General features: G+C 42.6%; 1 protein-coding gene across 1 annotated transcript; it reads left to right on the top strand.

Annotated features, from left to right (window-relative positions):
* The first annotated feature begins 621 nt into the window (after nucleotides 1-621).
* Nucleotides 622-6,452, top strand: Phlda1 (pleckstrin homology like domain family A member 1). The gene is made up of 2 exons (XM_047551488.1): nucleotides 622-1,823; nucleotides 2,218-6,452. Exon 1 carries the CDS (start codon nucleotides 637-639, stop codon nucleotides 1,795-1,797), a length of 1,161 nt encoding a protein of 386 aa, XP_047407444.1. The 5' UTR covers nucleotides 622-636; the 3' UTR covers nucleotides 1,798-1,823; nucleotides 2,218-6,452.
* The last annotated feature ends 5,289 nt before the right edge of the window (nucleotides 6,453-11,741 follow it).

The raw sequence follows: 11,741 nt of genomic DNA, 5'->3' as shown, positions 1-11,741 counted from the left end.
GGGTCGGGGAGACGCTATTGCCTGTGGTCTGGGATCCAGAGAAGGTGGATGCTGCCTTCTCCAGTGCATCCACCTTTTTCTACCCTTTCTAAAATGAACAGGCGGTAGCCGTTTTATCACATCTACTCCAGGAGTTATTTAATGAACTGAACAAAAGTACGATGTCCTCTCGGCCTTTGTACAGGTCTTTGTACGGGTCTGGGGCAGACGCTCCTGCGGCTTGATAGGGTCGGGTCAGTCTTGGTCTCTCTGCTCGTCCTGACCAAGAAACCGGTTCTGCAGGATCTGAGTCCGGCGCTAAACCTTAGGGCTGGTTCCCCAGGACAGAGGTCTTTGTATTCCAGGCACTGCTTGGTAGCAGTTATCCGCCTTCGCAGCCACATCCTCACTTTCTGAGGCAGAGGGATCCGTGGGCCAGGGAAGGGCGGGACAGAGGGGATGGCCTTTCAGCACAATTTGGGCGTTGGCATCAGTCGCTAGGCAGCTGGGGCGCCCTGGGCGGAGTAGAGGAGTTTCCGGGGCTCGGGCTCCTGCTGCCTTACAGGCGAGAAAGCGCTGAAGCAAGTGGGTGGCGAGAGGCGGAGCAAGGGACGCAGGGGGCGTGTTCGCGGCCGGCTTTGGGAAGGCCCCAAGTTAATGAGGCGTGCGCCGGCAACCGAGCGCCTCTCGGAGCTGGGCTTTCCCCCGCGGTGCGGGCGCCAGGAGCCGCCTTTTCCGCTGGGTGTCACTCGGGGGTGGGGAGGATGGCCCATTCAAAAGCGCCGCGAGGGGCCCCGTCCAGTGCCCTTCAGTGAGCGCTCGCAAGAGGACGGCAGAAGCCAGGCAGCTCGCAGCTCCAGGACCTTGTGGCGTATCAGGACGCGGTTGCCCTTTTGCCAGGACCCAGAACCGCCGCCGCCGCCGCCGCTCTGCCTCCTGCGTGTTAGCCTCCTCTGCGCGCTCCGGGCAGGCGGCCGTGGGAGCCGTTGGGGCGAGGACGGCGCGCGGCTGCTGCTGCTGCCCCCAGCACGGGCGGCAGGAAGCGGAGAGGCCGAGCCGAGCGGCGGCCCCCCTTATGCTGGGAGGATGTTGGAGAGCAGCGGCTGCAAGGCACTGAAGGAGGGCGTGCTGGAGAAGCGCAGCGACGGGTTGCTGCAGCTCTGGAAGAAAAAGTGCTGCATCCTCACTGAGGAGGGGCTGCTCCTCATCCCGCCCAAGCAGCTGCAACACCAACAGCAGCAGCAGCAACAGCCCGGGCAGGGGACGGCTGAGCCGTCGCAACCCAGTGGCCCCGCTGTCGCCGGCCTTGAGCCCCCGGTCAAGCTCAAGGAATTGCACTTTTCCAACATGAAGACCGTAGACTGCGTGGAGCGCAAGGGCAAGTATATGTATTTCACTGTGGTGATGGCGGAGGGCAAGGAGATTGACTTTCGGTGCCCGCAAGACCAGGGTTGGAACGCCGAGATCACTCTGCAGATGGTGCAGTACAAGAATCGTCAGGCCATCCTGGCTGTCAAGTCCACGCGGCAGAAGCAGCAGCACCTGGTCCAGCAGCAAGCCCCGCAGCCTCAGATTCAGCCCCAGCCCCAACCCCAACCCCAACCTCAGCCCCAGCCCCAGCCCCAACCCCAACTCCAACTCCAGTCCCAGCCCCAACCCAAGCCTCAGCAGCTCCATCCGTACTCGCACCCTCATCAACATCCACACCCGCACCCTCATCCGCACCAACTACAACACCCGCACCAACAAACGCACCCTCAACAGCTCTCGCAGCCGCACGGCCACCGACTTCTCCGCAGCACCTCCAACTCTGCCTGAAGGGGGCAGTACTCGGGCCAGACAAGGTAAGGTCTTCGCAACAGAGCAGTGGGAACTCGGGGGGCGTTGAAAGGAACTTGTTCACCCGTTTGGCTGTTGGGTGGGAAAATGAGAAATCATTCCAAGTATTTGGGGAGATGAAAAGAAGATAAGCAAGCTGGAGCCAAGAGAGGCCGGGCAGAGAGGGGAGAATGGGGGTATTCAGGGCAGGCAGGGAGGCATGCAAAGCGCCTCCCCACCCACCCTGACTCTCCTTGTTGGATTGTGTGCACTCCAGCATCAACTTAACTGTGTGTCGGGCACTCAGGGAGTGACCTGGTTATCTTTCTGAGTATGCTTTGTCCTCCAGACTTACCCGAAGAGGCCTGGGTCTTGAAGGACTCTGAGCAACCTACTTCATTCGGTGTCATTTCTTTCCAGGTTTTGAGGACTTGAGGAAGTGGGACGAGCACATTTCTATTGTCTTCACTTGGATCAAAAACAAAACAAGTCTCCCCGCCCCGCACCAGACCAAGTAGTGTGGACATCACCTGATAACTTGCGATTCCTCTTAGTTTTCTGCATATTCTTCATCACGATGGAGGGATCGATCTTGAGTCAAGAAGACTTTATTTATGAACCTTTGAAAGGATCTTCTAATTTAGTGGACCTTCTAGAAGCTATGATGTACTGTAATTTTATTTTAATGTATTTTGGTTTATGGTTATTTATTAGTTTTTTTTTTTTTAAATACTTGCTCTAAGACATTTCTGAATGTAGGCCATTTCTCCCCAAACCTATTCCCTAGTAAGTTCTAATCTTACAAAAGATAAAAGAAAAAGGGTGGTGGAGAGGAAAACATTAAGAATACGTTCAATATTCCCAGGGCATTTTCAGGAGGCCTGACACTTTCATTGTTATGCCAAGTGGTTGAAATTAAACTTTGATATTACTTTTTTTTTTGAAGTTTCTTCCTTAGACATATAGTTTATGTAGAAGTTTTTTTTTTTTTTTAAACTAAAAGCTCAGAATTGTGTATTCATGAAAATCTAATGCTCAAAATAATGCTTTTGGAAATCAGTAGTAATGACATCTGATTTCAAAATATTTAGAACATAACCCAATTGATGGTAGGATGGTCATGTCTTAAATATGTGGTAGGGCTGGGTCTGCTGTAGGAGCTTATATAATCTGTGTGTGAAGGTTTAATAAGAGCTCTTTTGGGGGTTGGAGGGTATAGCTCAGTGGTAGAGTGCCAGGCTCCGAGTACAATCTCCAGCACTGAAAAAGCAGAACAAAAAAACCAGTCTTTTAATTGTGCTTTATGAATATGAATGCATTAGATGCCTCAGTTAGAAAATGTAGTGTGGTGGGGGGAAGAATCATTCAACTCGTTTGAAAGTATTTGTGCCCCTGTTCAGACTGGAGTACGCTTCACCAAGAGCTTTGCACACTGAATTGAACCACATTTTCTGATCCTTTCAGGTTGTTCTAGAAGCACACTGAAGACTCTCATAGTTTAAAATATAGTTTGTAAATATATCAAAGGACTAAAAGTCATATTTTTTTATTTTCATACAAAAAATAATGTCGATTAGAAAAACCAACCATTTTTATTGTTCCTTGAGAAATTAGAGGGTTATATGTTTTCTTAGGTTAGCTAAACTCAGAATTGAAAAAGGAAGGACTGGATAAACAATGGATTTCAGTAAGAAAACAACCCCAGTCTTGTTTTAGCCACCATTTGTTCAGGAGTCTAAGCGGGGGAGGGAGAGAGGATGTGCTTTTAAAGGTAGAACAAACCTCCTTCTGTGTTAAATCAAAAGGATGGTCAGAATCCACCAGGGCAGATGCTACTTAGAAAGAGCCATAGATGATACCAAATCCTCTTGGGGCTAAAAATCACTTCCTATCTGCATGGCTTGTTTTCCAGTGTCTTGTTCACAGTGTCTTGGTCAGTATTTTTCCAGCATCTAAATTGGAATGGTCATTTTAGACCACTGCTAAGTTATACAGTCAAGAAATGAAAATAGAATTGTATGCTGGAGATGTCTTCTTTTTAGAAAGGAGTTTTAATGAAATTTAAATGATGAAACTTGGAGATAATAATTCTTATCCAGAAAGTTACAGGAGGAAATTAAAACTTATGCAAATGGCACAAAACAAAACAAAACTTAAGAGAACTCCAACTTCTAGGGGCTGTTTGGGTTGAAGGTATGAAAATGTGTCATCAAGGTTTAAAGACATAATAGGTATCTGGGACAGCTCAGAGAGACAAGTCAAAAGATGTCTTAAATTCAGTTTGACTTGACTTTTAGGAAATGCCTCATAATACTGTAATTTTAACACATATAGATCATAATAGCCCCAATTAATCCACAGCTTTTTTCAAATGGAGGATTTTTCTTCTCAATTCTTGTTATAAAAAAAATTCCATACCAAATATTTTGAAAATTAAGATTGATGTAGTTTTTTAAAAAGGTATTTGCATGGTGTTAGCTTATGTATTGCACTAGATAATCCCATTGTTGAAAAAAATATGCCCCAGTTTCCTCTTGGCTGCTCCTATTTTCCCCCTGCAATAATAGCCATGGCTCTTATTGAAACTATCAGAATCATGGTTTCTTTTTCTTCCATAGCCCTTGTTCCTTGGTCTGCCTTGACATTTGTGTTGACTTGACCTTCACTATGGCAGTCTAGTTGGAATCCTCCCTGCTGCCTTTGAATTTAACTGTAGAATTTTAGGAACTAGGAAAAGTAGGGTGGTTTTTATTGTTTTAAAACTCTGAAACTATTATGTTTTAATAATTTTTCCAGAGGGAAAAAAAAAATGCATGTTCAACAAACCTAAACAAAACGTAAATGTCCATCATATGATATCTCAGTGACTCTTGCCTACCTGGAAGAAAATTATTCAAACCACCTATGGTGCCGTAAAGTCTGACAAGTCAGTTTCATGGGGAAGATTTAAAAAATACTTTCAACGAACCCAAGAAAAAAAACCAAAGGGCAGGTCCAATAGACCCCCCCCCCCCTCAACAAAACAAGCATCAAATGTAAAAAGTTTAAAAAGGAGTGTCCCTTGTCCTTGAACTCTTATTGGCACACATTTTATGCAGCTCCGTGACTATTCGTAGGGACAAATGACTGAAAAAAGGAAAAAATGTGTAAGCCCTCAGCACCCAGGAGGTGGTTTCTCCTGCCTAGCTGAGTGCCTCCTTCACTTGCTCTCATGTTCCCTGGGAACAACTAATTCTGGGACAGGCGTAGGCATCATGAAGCTCCTTCATTCTTTCTTAGCAGAAATCCACTTAGGTCTGTCTGTGCCCTACAGGGAGTGTTGAGGTCAGTGAATAAATATCTATAAAAGAGCCCTTTCAAAATGAACATTTTCCTCATTGAGCAAGCTGAGATTCTCTAATCATGTATGAGTCAAGCCAACTTGTATCATTTCACTTCCAATGATGGCAAGAAAAAGAAAAAATGAAAAACAAAACTCTACACATCCCTTAAAGGAGTTTTCCTCACACATAAACACTCAAGTCTAGCTTAAGTTGAAAAATCTGTTTTCTTTTTTGTTCTCATATACTAAATGCTCCGTATTTCTCTTAAAATGCCCTAACACTAAACAACTTTGCTGCCAGTTCAAATACATCATTTGTTTTCTGCCCCCTTCCCCGGAGAGTGATATGATTTCATTTAATTGCAGGTGTTAACCATACGATAGTAGCGGGCTTAGAAGTGTCTAAGACTTGAGTGAATGCACAGCGATTCCACAGAACATCGAAATTTGTGGGATGAGGATAGTCCTGTGAGCAGTTGCTTTGTGTGTGTGTGTGTGTGTGTGTGGTGTGAAACTAATTTGTTTTTGCTTTATCAATAAATACCCTCAGCAGAATAAATTTAAAATTTCAAAATTATGCATCATGATATTGCATCCATTAGTAATTCCTTCCAGAGAAATACACCTATTAACCTAAAGCAAACCAAGATGTTTTAATTGTGGAAATGTATTGGATGGGTTTTAGGAACTGTTTTCTAAATTTTTGACACAGTTTTGGAGGGCAATGGTTTGGATCTGCAATGTTCAATAGCCAATCCAGTTATTTAAGAGTGTGTGACAAAGTGATCTGCGACTTTGTTGTTAGGATGTTTGCCAAATGGAGTAGGATCTAACAGTTTTCTTAGGGCATTCTTGGGGCTGGGGCTGTTGCTCAGTAGTAAAGTACTTGTCTAGCAAGGAAGTGGGTTCCATCCCAAGCTACACAAAGACCAAAAAACAAAAAAGGAGGGTGGTACATTCTTGCACCATGAAGGAAACAGAAGGACTCCTGGTCATTAGAAGCATTTGCATAAAATTCCCCAGTGCTCTGAAGCTGGCCTGCTGGTGATTGACTGAACAGCGGAGAAGCATGTTTTTCAAGAAAGATAAAACTCTTTGTTACATCTCACTGTCAGCTGTCAGCTTTCGACTCCCAAGTTTCAGAACATGTGAACAACAACTTCTGGAAAGCAAGCACCACCGTGTACCAAATGCTTTACAAACTATCACACTGCAAACTTAATAGTGTGGTTGGAATTTGTGTAAATATGTCTCAAGTGATTTGGAGAGATGTGATTTATTTTTCATATTTTCAAAATGCATTCCATTTCAAATAAAGTATCTATTCAGTCGACTGGCCTGTGGACCGTTTAAAGGCCTGGTTCCCTGGGTACTAAACTTGTTCCTATGGGACAAAGGTTCTAGAGTGCTTGGCTGTCATAAAGGTCAGAGTTGTTCTGGGAAGAAAAAGACCTTTTGAAGTTAGAAATTATTTTTAAATTTATTGGGAATTTTTGAATATAGAAGTTCACCCATCTTTTGGTGAAAATAATTTTTGATTGCTAATGAATTTGAGTTGAATTTCCCATACTTCCCAGAGGGTGAGACAAGGTTCCTAGTGAATCAACTTGAAGGCAATTTTCTCTTGAACTTTATGTCTTGGGGACGTTAAATCTTTGACAATAAGAGAATCATCCTTCAAACTGGCATCTATAAACCTTCCTGTTTTATGTTGAAAGTAGAAGAGGGACTTCATTCTCTAACAAAAAAAGAAAAACAGCATCACTTTATTCTCACAATCTCCATTGGCATTTAAATGCCTTTATATCTCAAAAGACTAGGAATTTTGAAAGCAATTGTTTTATCCTTTAACATAATCTTAGATTGACAGCTTTATTATTCTACTTTCTTTTTTTTTTTTAAGAACTAAAATCAGAAGTTAAAATACTGCTGTCGAAGGGAATTCAGGGACCTCTTCTTCAGGACTTCTTGTGACATTAGACTTTCAGTCTCTTTGAGACTTCTTCATTTGCTCATGTGTAAGTGTGAAATAAAAGCATATAGGATAGGAGGTGGGCAAGCAGGGTTGGTAAGAGCCAGAATTTGAGAGTCATAGTCCCAATTCTACCACTTATTGTTGGGTAGATCTTGATTTTCTTAAACTCTTGGGAATTCAACTTCCTTCTCTGTAAAATGGAGTTAATTAATTTTCTTACCTCAAAGTTATTGAGGATATTTACTAAGTTAGTACACATTAAAGTGCTTAGAACAATACCTGGCCCTGGCATTGCTCTCGAGAGTGGTGCCCTGCATCTTAGGACACATAAGCAGGTTTGGAATCATAGTCATACAAATCCATATGACATTTTGAAGTTATGAGTTGTGTTTGCTGAGATCTCGGTACTTTTTTTTTTTTTTTTTTTTGGCGGTACTGGGGATCGAACTCAGGGCCTTGTGCTTGTGAGGCAAGCACTCAACCAGCTGAGCTATCTCCCCAGCCCGCTCAGTACTTATTTTTAAATGGAGAGAATGGTTATGATGACGCCCTCCTTGTATTCAACTTTAATAAAGGAGGAAAATGAATTATTTGTACCACTCCCATTTCGATGACTATTTTAATTTACTTGTTACTTTTCAGTCTTGGTTCACTCATGTATTTTAAGTCACTTACAATTATGCACTCAAAATACTCATGGGCAGCTGTGGTGTTCTACGTGGATTGCCATTCGGAGAGGGCAGATGTGAGAGTGTAGGAAGCTGTCATGTTCTCAGAGAGCTTTCCCCTAAATTGCCCCCTGGGAGCTGCATGTTGCTCTAGATCACACCCAGGTCCTTGTGGGTAGCTCACATCCACGTCGTGGGCTGCTGGGAGTGAATAAAGGACAGGCCCTGTTGTCTGAAGTCAGCCATCCCAGCTCCAGGCTCTCTGTGGAATTAGTTGGAACCTGTCTCAACAACAAGTTGGCATGGGGGTTCAACTCTCCCTCTCCCCACTGCTGCTTCTCTTGCTCCCTCACAGGGGAAGTTCTCAAGAGTACTACACCTCTGCTGCCAACTTCTTGCAGTTGAATCTCAGTGTCACATCCTGTTTCTCAGGGAATCCTGTTTTTGACCATATCTGCCTCTTCCATCACCATATTTCTGTTTGAAGACTGTTGGTGTTAAATGGAGTATACAGTGGCTTTAGCCACTGAGCCACTGAGTTCTCAACCTGTAACAATGCTGTCCCCCAGAGACATCTGACAATGTTTGGTGATATTATTGTTTTTCACAACTGGTAGGTAGGCACCAAGGATGCTGCTAAGTATCCTCCAGTGTCTAGGAGAACCCCCCACAATAAAGAAGTATCCTGCCCCAAATGTTAATCATGTCAAGGTTGAGAAATCCTGCTTTAGAGTCAGCTAGTCTTGTTCTAACTGACTGAGTTCCCTTGGGTAAATGATTTACTTAATTTTACCCTCAGTTTTCTTGTGTAACAATATAGATAATGAGCCAGGCCCAGTGGTGTATGCCTGTAATCCCAGCAGCTCAGGAAGTTAAGATAGGAGGATAGTGAGTTCAAATCCAGCCTCAGCAAAAGTTAGGCACTAAGCAACTCAGTGAGACTTTGTCTCTAAATAAAATGCAAAATAGGGCTGGGGATGTGGCTCAGTGGTGAAGTGCCCCTGAGTTCAATCCCCGCTACCAAAACAAAACAAAACAAAATAAAACAAAAAAACAGGCAGTTATAGTACCTGTGTCATGGGACTGTGAAGTCAAATTTAGACAGTTCATATGAAGTGGTATTGCTATGCCTGTTACAAAGTAAGCATTCAATAAATGGTAGCCACCATCCTCATTGCTATATTTTAAAGCCATCATTTTAATTACAGCATCCTATTGAGTTGATGTAATATTTCATTCATTTGCCTATTGCCATCTAGAGAGTTTCTGTTTTCAATACTGCTGCAATAAACATGTCCATAATGCATCTTGTAAAGAGCAAGAACTTGGATTCTAGTACAGCCTATGCTTGGTCTTGTGATATTAGGCTGTCAGTCTCTTTGAGGCTTCTACATTTGCTCATGTATAAGTGGGAATGATAACTCTGTTCATGAGAAGTAATTCTGAACATACTATGAAGTAGCAGTGAAATATACATTAGTTCAAGTCCTAGAGCCACCTTTGACCACTTCGCTGACATTAAAGCAATCCATAAACAAAAACACTCTTATTATCTGAATACTATTTTAAGAGGAATTAGATATCACATACTCGTATACATATGAGTATTCTAATCCAAATGATTTGACTTTAAGAAATAGGGTGTTGTTGCAACTAATAAAAAAGCATAAAATAATTCTTATTTTTTTGTAGAATTTGAGCCAAATACATATTTATGTTAAAGTGGAAGGAATCATACGAACACAACATTGCAACTGTCCAGAATTACTGTCCAGGCAAACCTGAATAATGAACTATTGGTTGTACCAATCTATTCTGCAAATCATCCTTACTTGCTTTGTTTCTCAAAGACCCAGCTGGAATCTCACCAACCATACAGAAAGGCCATAGTCAATAAGTGTCATGAAGTGAGAGTCCTGGAATGCTAGTCTTACCTACAGTGAGCCTGGTTATCAAACATGGTGCTGGTGAGGACCAGAGGACTTTGCTATGTAGATATTTGGGATGGACTATTATAGGTAGATGTCATTGGTTGGAAGATTAAGCACAACCTGATTTTATCTTGAAGGGATTGTTAGGACCTGAGGACAGAAAAGTCTACCTTGTGAGCCCCTTATAGGTATACTTAACTGCTTCTGAGTTGGAGTAGACATGAGTGAGAATGGCTTGCTCCCAGCCAACGCATTCACCTGAAGCATTTAATGTTTAAACAGACTCCGGAAGTGGAAGCTTGAAAAAATCATCAGTGTGGTTATGCGGCATATTCTCAGGCCCTGCCAAAGTCCTTTCTAACAGAGTGAGCAAACACACACTGCCTTGCCTTAAGGCCAGACACCCTGTGCTTCCAAAGCAACTGAGAAATGAGGATTTAGCTACGTACAGAAAGAAACAGGAAATGACTCTTGTGTTTCAAAGTCTTAATTATGTCATTGTCCACTTCTGGTTTTCTCCTGAATCTGATGGTTCATACAGTTCATTTCCTACTGAGGTTGATAGTTCAGTTATTTTGCAAGTCTTTTGAACTTTGCCATAGCGTTCTAACCAGTAGTGTGGCTTACCCTGGCAGGGCTGACACATCACCTCATAAGAGCAGACTAGCTTTGTGACTCATCACAACCAAAGGAACCAAACTTATAACAGTTTTGGGTATTTTTTTTTAAATTGGTTTTTAGCACTAAAGAAATGTTTGCTTCTACAAAGCTTGACTGTGGTTGGTAAATACTTGCCTTTAATGATCCTTCCAAGTAACATCCAATACACACTTTTTGTCATATGCATATTATTATTTTTTCCAGTTTTCTTTTTTATTTCTTTTTTAAATTTGTTCTAATTAGTTATACAGTGGAATGCATTTTGACACATCATACATAAATGGAGTATAACTTCTCATTTGTCTGGTTGTACGTGATGTAGAGTTACACAGGTCATGTAATCATATATGCACATAGGGCAATAAAATGTCTGAGTCATTCTACTGTCATTGCTACCCCCAGACCCCCTCCCCTCCCTCCACTCCCCTCTGTCTAGTCCAAAATACCTCTATTCACTTTTCTTTTTTTTTTTTTTTGGTGCTGGGGATCGAACCCAGGGCCTTGTGCTTACAAGGCAAGCACTTTACCAACTGAGCTATCTCCCCAGCCCCTATCCACTTTTCTTGATAGTAATTCCTCATGGTCCATGAAGGTGGGTTGGTCAGTTTTTGGGTGGACCCTGACATCTAAGGGTTTGAAACAGCACGGAGTAGAACAGGCTTCCTCATAGCTTTCCTGGTTTGAAGTTCAGACCTACCCAGCCTAAACTCCTATAACAAAGCAGTGGCCTGTGGTAGTATCAGATCCCTTTGTAATTTTCTGTTGTGAAGTGTCATTGCTGGTGAGAAAATAATGCAGCGTCTTACTCTCTGTTTCTAATAGTAAAGGAGACTTGTGAGAGGTACATTAGCATATGGAATGAACTTGATATTTGCCACAGCTCACTGGCTCAATATGGAATAACTGTAATTACTGCTAGAGGTTTAAATGAATTCGTGATGTCTGTAGCAAAGTACCAGATTGCCACTGGAAGACCTGAGTTTTGTGACTGTCTCAATAGTTGGTGACCCCTGGTTTGCATTTGCTTTCTGTAAAATGTTGGGCAATGACAGCTTTCCTCTACTTGTATAAGGTGAGTCTGAAAGCAGAACTGAAAATGGAGTTTGGGAATTTAAACAAAGCATCGTCCATCCTCCCCATTTTATAGAGGAAGAAGATGAAGACAGGAGTCGTCATTTTCCTACCCATAAGCAAAGTCACAGAACTAGAACCGGAGCCCAGCTCCCTTGATTCTTAATTAATGCTCTTTCCACTGAACTACTACTTGGAAGACCATTTATGTAAATTCAAGGTGATTATTCTTGCAAATCATAACTTGAAACTTTCAGACATCATATATAAACTTTTCAGCATCTAGGTAAAAATATTCATCATATCTTTTTCCCAAA

The sequence above is a fragment of the Sciurus carolinensis genome, chromosome 4 (genome assembly GCF_902686445.1).
Source record: "Sciurus carolinensis chromosome 4, mSciCar1.2, whole genome shotgun sequence".
In the NCBI taxonomy this organism is placed as follows: Eukaryota; Metazoa; Chordata; class Mammalia; order Rodentia; family Sciuridae; genus Sciurus; species Sciurus carolinensis.
The sequence above is the reverse complement of the archived record's forward strand: the minus strand, read 5'-3'. Positions and strand labels throughout refer to the sequence as shown.